Source organism: Rana temporaria, chromosome 4, assembly GCF_905171775.1.
Source record: "Rana temporaria chromosome 4, aRanTem1.1, whole genome shotgun sequence".
In the NCBI taxonomy this organism is placed as follows: Eukaryota; Metazoa; Chordata; class Amphibia; order Anura; family Ranidae; genus Rana; species Rana temporaria.
Window position 1 is genome coordinate 58,210,970 of NC_053492.1, and position 13,906 is coordinate 58,224,875.

Here is a 13,906-nt window from a genome sequence, read left to right on the forward strand (position 1 = left end):
GTGGAGAAGTGACCCAAGCGCACGTGTGGTGAAAAGAGCGCCCTTTGTAGTCTAGGCTTCCAGGAATCCCCCCACCTCGTTGGACCCAAGCTTGAGTGACAGGTGGTCAGTTGAAATCCACTTGACCATCCGTTATCGGATATTTACGTCTGTGGCATTCTGATCCCCCCTCCGTTATTTTTTTTGCCTTCTAAAAAGCGAAGACGGGCAAGGGTAAGCTTGTCGTCTGTCCTTGTTTTAGGGGGTCTTATCTCAGGCTCCTAACCACATCTGAAGCCTCTCGGCTCATTATAAATTTCATGGCAGCAGATTTGCTGAAAGTGTTTCCATATGTTTTGTCCTAATATATCTCGTCCTCTTTTTTCCGCTCTCTTTCTCCAAGCGGAATACAAACTCACGCACACGCTGGCTGGAAATGACTCCAGGATGTGACAGGGAGAGTCACATGGTCCGTGTGGCAATGTGGGTGGCCTCTCGGAATAATCCAGCTGCCTCAGGACTGGCTTTTGTTCTACACTAGATTTAGTTTCAAAGTCAAAGACACCACCCCCTCCCCTTCTTTTTTTAACATTTTTTTTTTTTACTTTACTTCAGCTTTCATAGTGGCTAATCAATCTGTCAGGGGAGAGCCGCCGAGTTCCGTCTAATGAGCCTGTCCTGTTTGAAGAGGGCTAGGTTGTGAGGCATGGAGGGGAAGAAATGCCAAGCTTCATTTCATGCGCCGGTTTGAGGTCCTGCTGAAATTTTCTAAAATATCATTTGTTATGCCCTGTACACACGATCGCAATTTCCGATGGAAAAAGTCCGACTGACTTTTTCCATCAGAAATTCCAACCGTGTGTATGCCCCATCAGAGTAATTCCATCGAAAATTCAGATGAATTCCATCGGAGATTACATAGAGAACATGTTCTCTTTTCCTCCGATGGAATTCTGTCAGGCCGCGTACACACGGCCGAGAAACTCGACGGGCGAAACACATTGTTTTCCCCGTCAAGTTCCTTGTTCGGCTGTCAAAAAACTTGTCGAGCCAAATTTTCCCATTGCCCAACGAGGAAATAGAGAACATGCTCTCTTTTTGGCTCGACGAGTTTCCCGACGGGTTTCTCGGCGAAAAGTGTACACACGACCGGTTTTCTCGGCAGAATACGTCTCCCATCGAGTTTCTTGCTGGATTCTGCCAAGAAAACCGGTCGTGTGTACGGGACCTCAGAATTCCGATGTGAATTTGGTCGTAGAAAGGTCTGATCTTGTGCATAAGAAGCATCGCTGGCTATGACAAAGTCTTCTGGGGCGCTTAAAGGTGTGCTCCGACCAAAAATTTAAGTAGATGTACACCCAATCACTAAAAATCTCATATCAGCTAATAAAGTGTATATAAACCCAAAAATGTAATATATTGTAGCTTTCAGGGATTTGGTGTGGTGGCTGCATTCATTTTCACCTGATAATCCTACAAATAAAACACTTCCTGTTCCTGGGTGGCTACACTCACTCCTCCACTGTATCTATGGAGGGAGTCAAGGTTGTCACCCTAGGTTGCTCTCCTAATATGGAACAAAAGGTAATTCTGTAATGGCGCAGGATGAAGTACAGCTAACGAAAAAGCCCTTAGTATGATTGTACTCAAAGTGTACCAGAGCATACAAACATCAGAGTCCATATAAAGTTCCTAAATCCATAGAGAATTAATCGGTGGGAGCTCCTCGTGAGAATTAAAGTGGAGTTCCACCCAAAAGTGGAACTTCTGCTTTAAAGTGATATTATGAGTTTTTTTTTAAATAACAAACATATCATACTTACCTCCACTGTGCAGTTCGTTTTGCACAGAGTGGCTCCGATCGTCCTCTTCTGGGGTCCCACGGTGGCTCTCGCGGCTCCTCCCTGTAATAGATAACCCCCTCTGGAAGCTCTCTCCCGAGGGGGTTGCCTTGTGGGTGCGCTCCCGTGTCATACACTAGGCGTTCATAGCCGCCGAGTGTAAGACTCGGCCACGCTCCCTGGCGGCCGCGTAATTTTATTTGATTGACAGTAGTGGAAGCCAATGGCTGCACTGCTATCAATCTATCCAATGAAGAGCCGAGAAGCTGTGGGGAGAGCGACGCCGGATCGCACCCATGGAAATTCAGGGCTCAGGTAAGTAAAATGGGGGGAGCTTGGGGGCCAGACACTACAAGGTGTTTGTTCACCTTAATGCATAGGATGCATTAAGGTGAAAAAACACAAGGGTTTACAACCCCTTTAAGGACTCCTGACCCCCTGACATGCCACATTTGGCATGTCATATTTTTGAGGGGGGGGGGGGGAGTGGGTACCTAGTTTTGACAGGTACCCAGCACTCACTTCTGCTTGTGCCACCTAGTCGACTCCTCCTCTCCCACTCCCTCCCTGCAATCTTCTGGGACACGGCACAGGTCCCAGAAGATTTCTCGGCCATTCCGGCTTGCGAATGTGCAGTGCGCACCCGGCTGTGAAGCTGCAAGCTGTCACAGCCGGGTGCCCACACTTGCAATGCCAGTGGCAAGGAGAGGGAGAAGAGCGAGGCTTCGGGCGGCTGCATTGCTGGACCGTGGGACAGGTGAGTGTCTGTTTATTAAAAGTCAGCAGCTACACTTTTTGTAGCTGCTGACTTTTAATAAACAGAAAAAACGAGTGGAACAGCAGAGGGCGCTAACTAAGTGCAGCATGTAAATAAATCTTTTATTAAAACTCACAATTGGCAACTCATTTGGTATACAGAAAATATGACATTAAATCCACCCATGAGCAGTAAGTATTGTCATTAGCCTCACAGTGTGCTTCTTGGAAGATAAGTGCTGGTGCAGCCGCCAGCAACCGAAAGTGGTGGTTCTGATTTCTGGCAACTATAGTATCGGTTGGTGGCTGCATCCATACCTCCCAACTTTTTGAGACGGGAATGAGGGACATCTATCAGCAAAAGTATGCAGGCATAGGGCGCACCCCTTGCCACGCCCCCTTTAAATCTTAAAACCCTTTAAATCTGCAGTTTTCATTTAATGGTAACGGGTGTGGATGCATTTGATGGGCGCTGGTGAGGATGCATTTAATGGGCGCTGGTGAGGATGCATTTAATGGGCGCTGGTGAGGCTGCATTTGATGGGCGCTGGTGAGGCTGCATTTGATGGGCGCTGGTGAGGCTGCATTTGATGAGCACTGGTGAAGCTGCATTTGATGGGCACTGGTGAGGCTGCATTTGATGGGCGCTGGTGAGGCTGCATTTGATGGTAACGGGTGTGGATGCATTTGATGGGCGCTGGTGAGGATGCATTTGATGGCAACGGGTGTGGATGCATTTGATGGGCGCTGGTGAGGATGCATTTGATGGGAGCTGGTGAGGCTGCATTTTATGGGCGCTGGTGAGGCTGCATTTTATGGGCGCTGGTGAGGCTGCATTTAAAGGGGCGCTTCATTAAAAAGGTGGGGTATACAAGGGCAGGGCAAAGGGGGTGGAGTCAGGGGTGGAGCAAGGGGGGGCCGCAAAATGAATCACATGCGATGTCGCACAGCACAATAATGTGAACCCAGCCTTAAGTATATGTACATCCTCACCTTTTAAAAAATCCATTCAGTTTAAAATAGAAATAAAATGCAAAAGATTTGTGTATAGATATAAAAAAACATATTTTTATCCCCCTTTTTTTATAAGTGATCACATTTCCTCTGTTCTTGGCTGCATAAATGAGCTAGCGGTTGAGAAACAGCATTACACCGGTCTTCCTAATGAATGGCTGTGCAGGGGAGTCGTTTCAGGACAAGTATGATCATTGGAGGAGAGCAGTCTGAGTTCCCAGCATAGCCAAAAAACTGATCATGTTGTGCTCTCATGTCTAGTGTGGTCAGTTTTTAATAGGAAAGCAATACAAAGAGAACAGGATACTTTTCCATACAAGTACATGGAACAACAGGCACATATACTGAATATGACATGTCAGGTTTACATACTCTTTAAGTAATACAGTACGGTCCGTCCCATCTTTTTTTCTTTTTTACTCTTCTGTGAGAACCGTGTCTTGTGACTAAGCGCAATTGAAGCCATTAAGTTAGACAAATATTTGATCTTCAAATGTCTGCAATCAATTTCCATCAACAGCCAGCGTCTCGGGTCCCTCCGTGGGCTGCGATGTACTGAGCGATGTAAACAAATACAGTTTTATTACTCCTGGGCAGAACCGTAAATATTATTCCACCGCCGGGGAGAACAAATAGCTTGAGAGTTTTTTTTTCGGTCCTGGCAGATCAGCCTGACCCTCAATGGCAACAATGAAATGTTTATTAGGGCAGAATCTGAGTAATCTGTGCAGGGATCCTACCGCGGGACTTGTCACAGGGGGGGGGGGGGGGGGGGGGCTTTTAGCGACAATGTTTTGTTACTCTGAAGAAGACTCTGTTTATTCTCAGCTTGTAAATAAAACGATTCTTAATTCCGCCTTCCTTTTCCTGTTCAAATCGGCATAGATTAAATAAAACGTAAACAGAAAGTTTACCTCCCAACATTCTGGAGAAGGAATGCGGGAGCCGGTTTGCATCAAAGTTTTAGAAATAGAGCCCAGGACTTTTTCCAGTCATCTCAGACAACCTAAAAAAGACGCTCAGTACCTGAGGCTCACGTAGAGTTTCTCAAGTCACCTGCCGAGCCACGTTCTTTCACATGGATATCATCATCAACAGTAACAACAACAAAAAACAGAAATGAAAAAAGAAAAAACCCACACTAACGCCTACAGGAGATTATCTGGAAAGACGAAAATAGTTGTGTTGCCTGGCAAACATAATAAGCAAAATGTCCGGTACACACGACCGGATAAAAAAACGATGGTTTTCCCGACGGAATTCCTCTCAAGCCTGCCTTGCATACACACGGCCACACAAAAGTCCAGTGAACTTTTGACTGCCAAGAACGTAGTGACGTAAAAGACTACGACGAGCCAAGAAAATGAAGTTCAATACTTTTGAGCATGCGTTGTATTGTTTCCGAGCATTTGCGTTTTTTTCCCCTCGGAAAAGCATACAGACGAACAATTTTCCCGCCAGGATTTTTTCCTGATGGAAAAAAAGAGATCCTGCTCTCTTTTTTTGTCCGGCAGTTTTCCCGTCGGAAAAACTGCGATGGAGCATACACACGGCTGGGATTCCCGACGAAAAGCTCTCATAGCAGTTTACCCGTCAGAAAAAATGGTCGTGTGTACGGGGCAAAACAGATAAGCAAAATAAAAAAACAAATAGATTTCATTGCTAGAAACAAGACTCGGATGTCCCCTGTATGCCAAATTTTCTAGCAGGGCTTAGGGTTGTCTCTATTTGTTGTTAATGGAGCTGCCTCTTAAAAACGTCTTGCTGGATTGGTCAATCTGACCTGGATTGGTCAGACTGACTTCTAAAGGCCTGTACACACGATCGGATTTTACGTCAATAATTGTCTTATGGACGTGTTGTGTCGGATAATCTGACCGTGTGTATGCTCCATCAGACAATTGTTGGCGAAATTAACGACAACAAATGTTGGCTGTTCATGCTCACCAACTATCTGACAATAAATCTGTTACGTCGGATCATCCGATCTTGTGTACACAAATCCATCCAACTAAAATCCAAAGTACAAACGAGCATGCTCGCAACCAATGCTAAACATCAGACAACAATAGCAGAAATTGCCCAAAGGGTGGTGATAAAGAGCTGAAAAACCACATGGTTTGGTTTATGTTGGCTGAAAATGTTGGGCCGTCTGTATGAATACTAAGTTCGCGGCCAACGCCCTTCGGACCAAAATCCATGGAAAAGTCTGATGGTAGTTCGATCGTGTGTATGAGGCTTTAGGCCTCATGTACAGTGCTGGTAAACGGACATTTAGGAGCAGTTGGGCATTTTTTTCAACTGCTCCTGAACTCTCCTCTATGTTATCTTATCAGTGCATGTACACAGGGTCATTTATAGTGGTTTAGAGGCTTTTTCTGGAACCCAAAAATTGCATTCAGAAGCTGTAAACCATAATAACCAAGCTTATTGAACCATACCAGGATACTTGCCCCCAACATAGAAGAGGGGGTACCATGCCAGTGGGAACCATATGGTAAAGCACCTTGTTCCCATGTTTATAAGGACTAAGGGCCTCTTCCCCACAACCCTGGCCTGGTGGTGTTGGGGGTTTGCAAGCAGGGGGCTTATTGAAATCTGAAAACCCATTTATCAATAAGGGGGGCACCTGGATTACGCAACCCCCCTCCGCCCCCACACACGCACACTTTTTATCATGTAGTCTCAACAGAGCATTAGGGGAATTCTTCCAATATGATGGAAAATCCCCTTCGACAGTTGTCATGGGAGCAAGTGTCTCCGTTGGAAGATTTCCTCTCAAATTTTGAGCTACTATCCAACCACTCTCAAGCACTAGTCATATCAGAGTGCTACATTAATGGGAATGTTCATCCTGGGCAAAGGCTCTTGTATGTGTTAGTTTATAGGGGAAGCGGAAGAGGAACGTTGTGCACAGGATGGAGGGAATTTCTTGTTTTAGTTTCAGGTAGAGTAGGTAAGTGACACTGACTTGTATTTCCTGTCCCAGGAACACAACTGGAAGTAATTGCAACTTTCTCCAAAATGAGGCCATCTAAGGCATTGTCACTGGACAACTGTCTTCATTGGAGAAGTTTCTCTTTTTCTCTCTCTTTTTCTGGAGACAACCCCCTCACTTTTATCATTTTCACCAGAGCAATGGGGCACAGTCAGAAATAAAAACCTGACAGAGCTTTTAACATTTCCTCACAGAATACAAAACTAGACAAAAAAGTTTGGGCTGGTCTTCTACTTTAAAGAGTAGTTCCACCCATGTTTTCGTATTTCGTTTCTTAAAAGTCAGCAGCTACAAAAAGCATAGCTGCTGACTTTTAATAAACAGACACTTACCTTCCCAACAGTCCAGCGATGCGGCCTCCCAGAGGCTCGCTCCTCTCCCCCTCCTCTCCCTGGGCTGTCATCGTAACTGTGGGCACCCTGCCGGCTGGGCGCACACTGCGCCTGAGTCGTGCTGTGCTCTTCTATTGGCCAGCCGATCTTCTGGGACCTGAGTTGTGTTCCAGAAGATCGCTGGCAGGGAGGGGCCGGCTAGGTTGAGAGGAGGAGTCACCTAGGCGGCCCAAAAAGGAAGCAGGAAGTGGGACAGGAAGTCCCACTAAATTTAAGGTAAACACTCCCCCCCCCAGAAAAAAAATGACATGCCAAATCAAACTCCACTTTAATTACTGTTGGGGCCCATGCTTGAGAACTACAGACAATTAGCCCCCCCCTTTTTTTTTGCCTGGTGTGCGAACCTACTGTTGCATGCTTTGGTACCTCTCAGTTGAGGTCTCAATAAATAGACTGTTCCTATATAGCAAACCACCTGGGCCTCAACTTGGTCCGTAGTGGTCTCTTTTTGCACAGGGTCTAACAAGAACATAATGCAAGTTGACGCAAAAACGGCCGCATATAAGTTGCCGAATTAACGTAACCATTATTGTGCAATTAGGCTGACTGGCCAATGAGGAAGTGATTTTCCCACTGCTATTGTAATTGAGAACGAAAGGCTGAGGGCTCGCCAGCCAGACAGAAATTGTATTTTCCGTTACTCCTTGCATGCACATCTTTTGGCTTCTAATTGTTGCTTGAACGGCAAGTGACATTACCTGGCATACGCATGGAGAGCGGTCATGACACAGCAGGCTGGGACGTGAAATTATGCAAACTGGGGGGGGGGGGGCAAGGAAAGAATCGTCTATTGAGATGCAGACGGGCTAGGTTGGCACAAGGCCAAGCCTGAACATTTTAATGAGACTTCTGCAACATTCTAACTGGAAACACATGACGTTTTAATTGTTCTACTCTCTGAGAAAAAGCTGAGCAGATTAATGTATGTTGTAGAAAAAGCAAAGGTGTCGTAGCTGCAGCCTGTTTAGGTCAGGTTTTAATTTGCTTATTTATTGCTCTTTGAATTGATTTTTCTGGTTACAAGTGAGCATGGAAAATATAAATGTGTGCTCTCTCACTTAATAGCGACTGAAGAATTGTTCTGTAAAGGTCTTACTAGGATCTACGCCTTAATTGTAGTTCATAATCCCCAGTGAGCCCCCCCCCCCCCTTCAGATAGAAGAAGGGTTTATAATACACAGCCGCCTCTTGCTGATAACTGAATCACACTTATTAGCCTTTGAAAACTTTTTTTCTAAAACATTTGACAAAACAATTTACACAGTTATCCAATTTAACATATTTATTATTAGAAGTGGCTTTCACTTTAAATAGGATCTGTCCTTTTATTTTTAATTTGAAAGGAGAACTGTCATGGGAAAATACGCAGCTATTGTTGACCCACCTTATAACAAGCTCCTTAAAGGGGGTGTAAAGGTATTTTTTCCCCCTAAATAGCTTCCTTTACCTTAGTGCAGTCCTCCTTCACTTACCTCATCCTTCCATTTTGCTTTTAAATGTCCTTATTTCTTCTGAGAAATCCTCACTTCCTGTTCTCCTGTCTGTAACTCCACACAGTAATGCAAGGCTTTCTCCCTGGTGTGGAGTGTCGTGCTCACCCCCTCCCTTGGACTACAGGAGAGTCAGGACGCCCACTAACACACAGCTCCTTTCTCTATCTGCAACGTAGAGAGCGTCCTGACTCCTGTAGTCCAAGGGAGGGGGCGAGCACGACACTCCACACCAGGGAGAAAGCCTTGCATTACTGTGTGGAGTCCTCTTGGGGGATCAGGAACACATTCCCCCCCACTGGAGCAACTTGCATCATGCTTTATTGGGGTTGTTTTTGCCTTTCTCTGGATCAACTGTTGTTATAAGAGTATGTATATGGATGTTTTCTATTTGTGTGTTTTGTTTTTTTCTGCATGGGTTGAACTGGATGGACTTTGGTCTTTTTTCAGCCAGCCTGACTATGTAACTATGTATCCTTGGGGAAGGGTCCTTTGTGGCCATGAAATGTTGCTGGTATTTGTTATTGACTTTCATTTTTGTATATAGCTTCTGCAAGTGTGAGTCAGTGCTAACATCTTTATCGAACTTGCTGGGAAACTGTCATGTATGTGACAGCTAACTGCATAGGGCTTTATTTCAGCTGTTTGGGGCCATTTATTGGACGGAAGCTAAATGTAAACAAAGTGCCGGGGATAGTGGTGATGTCATTAGCCAAATATGGCAAGTTCATATTCGGGAAATTACTTGTGTCACTGGGTTGAACGGAGTCTAGGTGGGTGGAGCCTGATTGGGAACTCAGAGACTAGTTTCCTATTAGGTCCACCTTACTTTTGAATAGTGGCTGTAGATACGCTCCCTGCCGTGTACTGTAAATCAACAGCCAGATGGACCTGATGGGGAAATAGCCCCTCACTTCCGCATCAGGCTCCACCCACTCCTCCTGCACAAATTCCTGGGCCATGTACCTGTCTATGTGATGGATGCAGTGGGTGGGGATGGAGGGAGCACAATGAGGAAGGAGTGTCCTGTATGGACACCCAATGTGAGAAAAACACAAAGGATGTCTTGTTTTTAATAGTGCTAATCTTTCAGTAGTGGTGGCCTCCATGTTTATCTCAGTAGATTTCCTTTAAAGCAGAAGTAAACCCATCCATAAAACAGTTTCATTTCCGGCACGTGCCGGAAATGTAACACTCCCATTGGTTGTGCTCTCAACCAAACTGTCAAGCCATCCAATGGCTGGTGTCAAAAATGGCAGCTTCCTTGGCTGAAAGTGATAGGGGGTTTACTTACACTTTAAGAAACTGTGAAACTGTGCCTAATTATAGGTGCATTTTATTTCAATATTTGGATAAGTATTCAAGTTTTCATTGTTTTCCCTGACTTGTTGGGGAGATTTTACCCAACTTCATGCAGAACAAGAAATAATGGAGTGCTTGTCACTTGGAAAAGGATGGAAGAGTAATAATAATTTGAGGAAGGTTCCTACTTTCCATATTTTACTCTACCAAGTAAATTTTTATGCAGTATGGCCCAGATTCTGAAAGGAGATACGACGGCGTATCTCCAGATACGCCGTCGTATCTCTGAGTATGAGCGGTCGTATCTATGCGCCTGATTCTTAGAATCAGTTATGCATAGATTTCTATTATTTATTTATTTATTTATTAAAATGCTTATAAAACAACAGCGCAGTCTTCCACACGTGCCTCGATGCGCTGTTAGATCCGACCGGCGTAAGTCTCTTACGCCGTCGGATCTTAACTGTATATTTACGCTGGCCGCTAGGGGCGTGTATGCTGATTTACGCCTAGAAATATGTAAATCAGCTAGATACGCGAATTCACGAACGTACGCCCGGCTGACGCAGTACAGATACGCCTTTTACGTTAGGCTTTTCCCGGCGTAAAGTTACCCCTGCTATATGAGGCGTACATGCGGCGTACCAATGTTTACATCGTTTGCGTAAGTCATCTGTGAATGGGGCTGGACGTCATTTACGTTCACGTCGAAACCAATACGTCCTTGCGGCGTACTTTGGAGCAATGCACGCTGGGATATGTCCACGGACAGCGCATGCGCCGTTCGTAAAAAGCGTAATTTACGTGGGGTCACACAACATTTACATAACACACGCCTACATCCTCCAAATTTGAATTAGGCGGGCTTACGCCGGCCTATTTACGCTACGCCGCCGCAACTTACGGAGCAAGTGCTTTGAGAATACTGCACTTGCCCGTCTAAGTTGCGGAGGCGTAACATAAATAGGATACGTTACGCCCGCACAAAGATACGCCGATCTACGAGAATCTGGGCCTCTGTGTCCCCAATGGACAGATTTCCCCTTCCTTCTTCTCCTGACAGAAAGTGAGAAATCTTCTCAGTGTAGACACAGACTGCAAATAAAAACTTGACAGAGGTTCTTTTCCTTGGGCACTCTGCCACTTTTGTTATATGTTGGCTTTAATTCAAAATCTCACATTTTCCAATTGTTCCAATTTATTAGTAAAGAGTGTTGTATGGTTACTGAAATGAAATAATAAATAATTCTTTGCATTTTTTTTTAAGGTGCCTCAGAGCTGGGTCCATTTTCAGATCCCAGGCAGTTTACAAGTATTTCTTCGTTAACGGAGAGTCGCTTCCCGAACCCACGAATGCACTACCCTGCAACATTTACTTACACTCCGCCAGTCACCTCAGGGATGTCGTTGGGTATGTCTGCAACCACTCACTATCATACTTACTTGCCACCTCCTTATCCCGGCTCCTCCCAGAACCAAAGCGGACCTTTTCAAACCAGCAGCACACCTTATCTCTACTATGGTACATCATCTGGATCCTACCAGTTCCCTATGGTCCCAGGGGGTGACCGCTCACCGTCTCGGATGCTTCCTCCATGCACCACTGCCAATGGCAGCACATTGCTAAACCCTAATCTAGGCAACCAGAATGACGGTGTTGATGCAGATGGCAGCCACAGCAGCTCCCCCACTGTGTTAAATTCTAGCGGTCGTATGGATGAGTCAGTTTGGAGGCCTTATTGATCATATGCTCCTTCCTGTGGCCTTAGACTATTTCAAACATTATTTTTAAGAAAATCAGTACGTGCCTTAATCCTTTTTATATACGAATTCATATTTTGAGTGTGACTCAGAAAGACCTTGAAAATCTCATGCAATACAACTTTACCAGTCAACAATTGTGCCATTTTGTTATAAAAAAGGGCTAAAAGCCACATTGCCTTAAACTATTTCTTTTTATTAATATTTATATTGAACTGAAGCATTCCAAAGAAAATTATAGTTTTTACGAGTACGAAAATAAACATCGTCAGATGTGACTTTGTGGGAGAAAGAAAAAAAGGAGAAATCTTTAGGAATTGAAATGAACGTGCTTTATGCAATACAAAAAAAAAATGCTGAAACCTGCCTTATGTACTGAAAAAAAGGGAATTTTTCATGTGATACAAGAAAGCTGCACAAAATGTACGTCTTATGAATTTTCTTATGAATTTTTTTGTTTTGTACAATTTCATCTGGATGATGGTACAGACTTTGAACTTTGCAAAATGCACTTATCTCATATCTCAATTTCATTTTAATGCCTTAAAACAAAGCAAACAAAAACATATACAATATGAATAAAAAAACATTGCCTATGTAAACGAAAGAAAAGACAAAAAAAAGAAGCAACAATATTAGCTCAAAACATATGAATTTAATGTTTATTTTTAAATTATCTGTATGTATAAACTTTTTTTTTGTTTGTTTGTTTTTTTTTACAAATTTTGACATCTTCACGTTTTTAATTTATAATTATTTAATAATATTTGGACCCTTCAAGTGTTTGTTATGTTAAAATATGCTGATAGGTCCCTAAATATGTATTTTCATTTAATTTTACAGATTTTTTTTTTTTTTTTAAGTTCACAAGCTCATAGTACATGCAAGTGTATAAACAAAGACTGATGGTTGTGTGTCTGTGCTCAGTGAAGCCACATATTTTGTGGGCTAAACCCCAATATATCAAACAAAGACTTTTGGCCGCTCAGATGTCACTGGTGGCTAAGGGATTTTGTAATCTCATGATTAATGGGTTGAGTTCACAAAATGGCCATTCTCAGGGGATAAGGAAACTTTAAAGGGGATTTCTGCTATTTTTTTTTTTAACTTGGCTTTAGCTGGGGGCTAACATTTTATATTTAAAACCATGGCTGCCAGCTTCCTCCAAAATGTTGAAAAGCTGGGCAGATCCAGCCTACATTCAGTAATTAGATCCTGCTAAGACCTACCTAGGAAGGTGTGGGGCATATCAAAGTAATCCTTGTGTCCAAATATGGACACTTGCTCAGTGGTGAGGTATAAATGTCTATTTTGTTATTTGAATAAAAACCTTAATTTTCTTAAATGTAGAGTTTGGGGTGGGGTTTCTGATAGAAAATTACCCTAAAAGAGATAAACCGTACTCACCCCTACGGCCCTTGCTTTCTGCAGATCTCCTTGTGTTTCCCATTTGGGCCCAGTATCCATTCACTGGAAGTGCCAGTGAAAGGTTTCATGGGGCAGAATCTTACAGGAGGTTGAGAATCCCACACTTAATACTATTACTAGGACTACTTAGTTCTATTTAACATTTCTACTCATCTTGAACCATGTGGCCCTCCATATTTTATGGAAACAAGAGGTCTTAGCACTTGGGAGGTATGCAATTTGGAGGCCTTCAAGGGGGCATAGCTTGAAAAAATTTAAGTGGTTGGTCCAAATATTTTCTGGTTGACCAGTTGGGCTAGGCAAATGTTATGGTGTGTTCCATGAGGCATATTTTTTTTTAAAGAAAACCCCTTTAATAACCCCGAATGAATTGCAACCGGTAATTGTGTCTCTCTGTGTCTTCACTGAGCATACAGACGTAAAATGTACTATTCTGGGAATCTACGTATAACGTGCTAGAATGTCATCCAATGACAGGGTACATTTAAATATTTTGGCCTGAGCTAAAAAAAATGCAAATATTATGTAGCAACATACAGATCAATTCACTCAAAAGTGTTTGAACTCATTTAAAGCTTTAAGCACTATTGTCGTTGTTATATGTAAACGTATGCACTGCCTCTGTTATGTTCTTGCACTTCTCTGTTCCAAAGATTTGGCTTGTTTCTTGTCCTGAAAATCGATACATGTATTTAGTTATGAATAAACGGTACACGCACTTATCGTGGGTTAACACAGATGCTGTAAAATGTCACATTTTATGGTCCTTAAAAAAATATCTGTTGAGTGTTGCCTCAATAGAGGTATGATATGTACAAATTTAGGGTACTGGTTGCACTGCCTTGAAAAAAAAAAATTGTGCTCGGGTTCTAGGAATAAGCTGTTGCTTAGGGCACCGTTTTGCACGGGGCTCCATTATTGGTACCAGTTTTAAACTTAGCTGCA

The 13,906-nt window shown here is 43.5% G+C and overlaps 1 protein-coding gene across 2 annotated transcripts in view; it reads left to right on the forward strand.

Moving 5' to 3' along the window:
- The window catches only part of RUNX2 (RUNX family transcription factor 2), a 122,316-nt gene extending 108,616 nt beyond the window's left edge, over nucleotides 1–13,700 (forward strand). For both annotated transcript variants that reach the window (XM_040348432.1, XM_040348433.1), the window contains one exon: nucleotides 11,040–13,700. In XM_040348432.1, coding sequence (XP_040204366.1) covers nucleotides 11,040–11,515 — 476 coding nt within the window. In that variant the 3' untranslated portion in view covers nucleotides 11,516–13,700. The remainder of the gene's footprint in view (nucleotides 1–11,039) is intronic.
- Nucleotides 13,701–13,906: the final 206 nt, after the last annotated feature.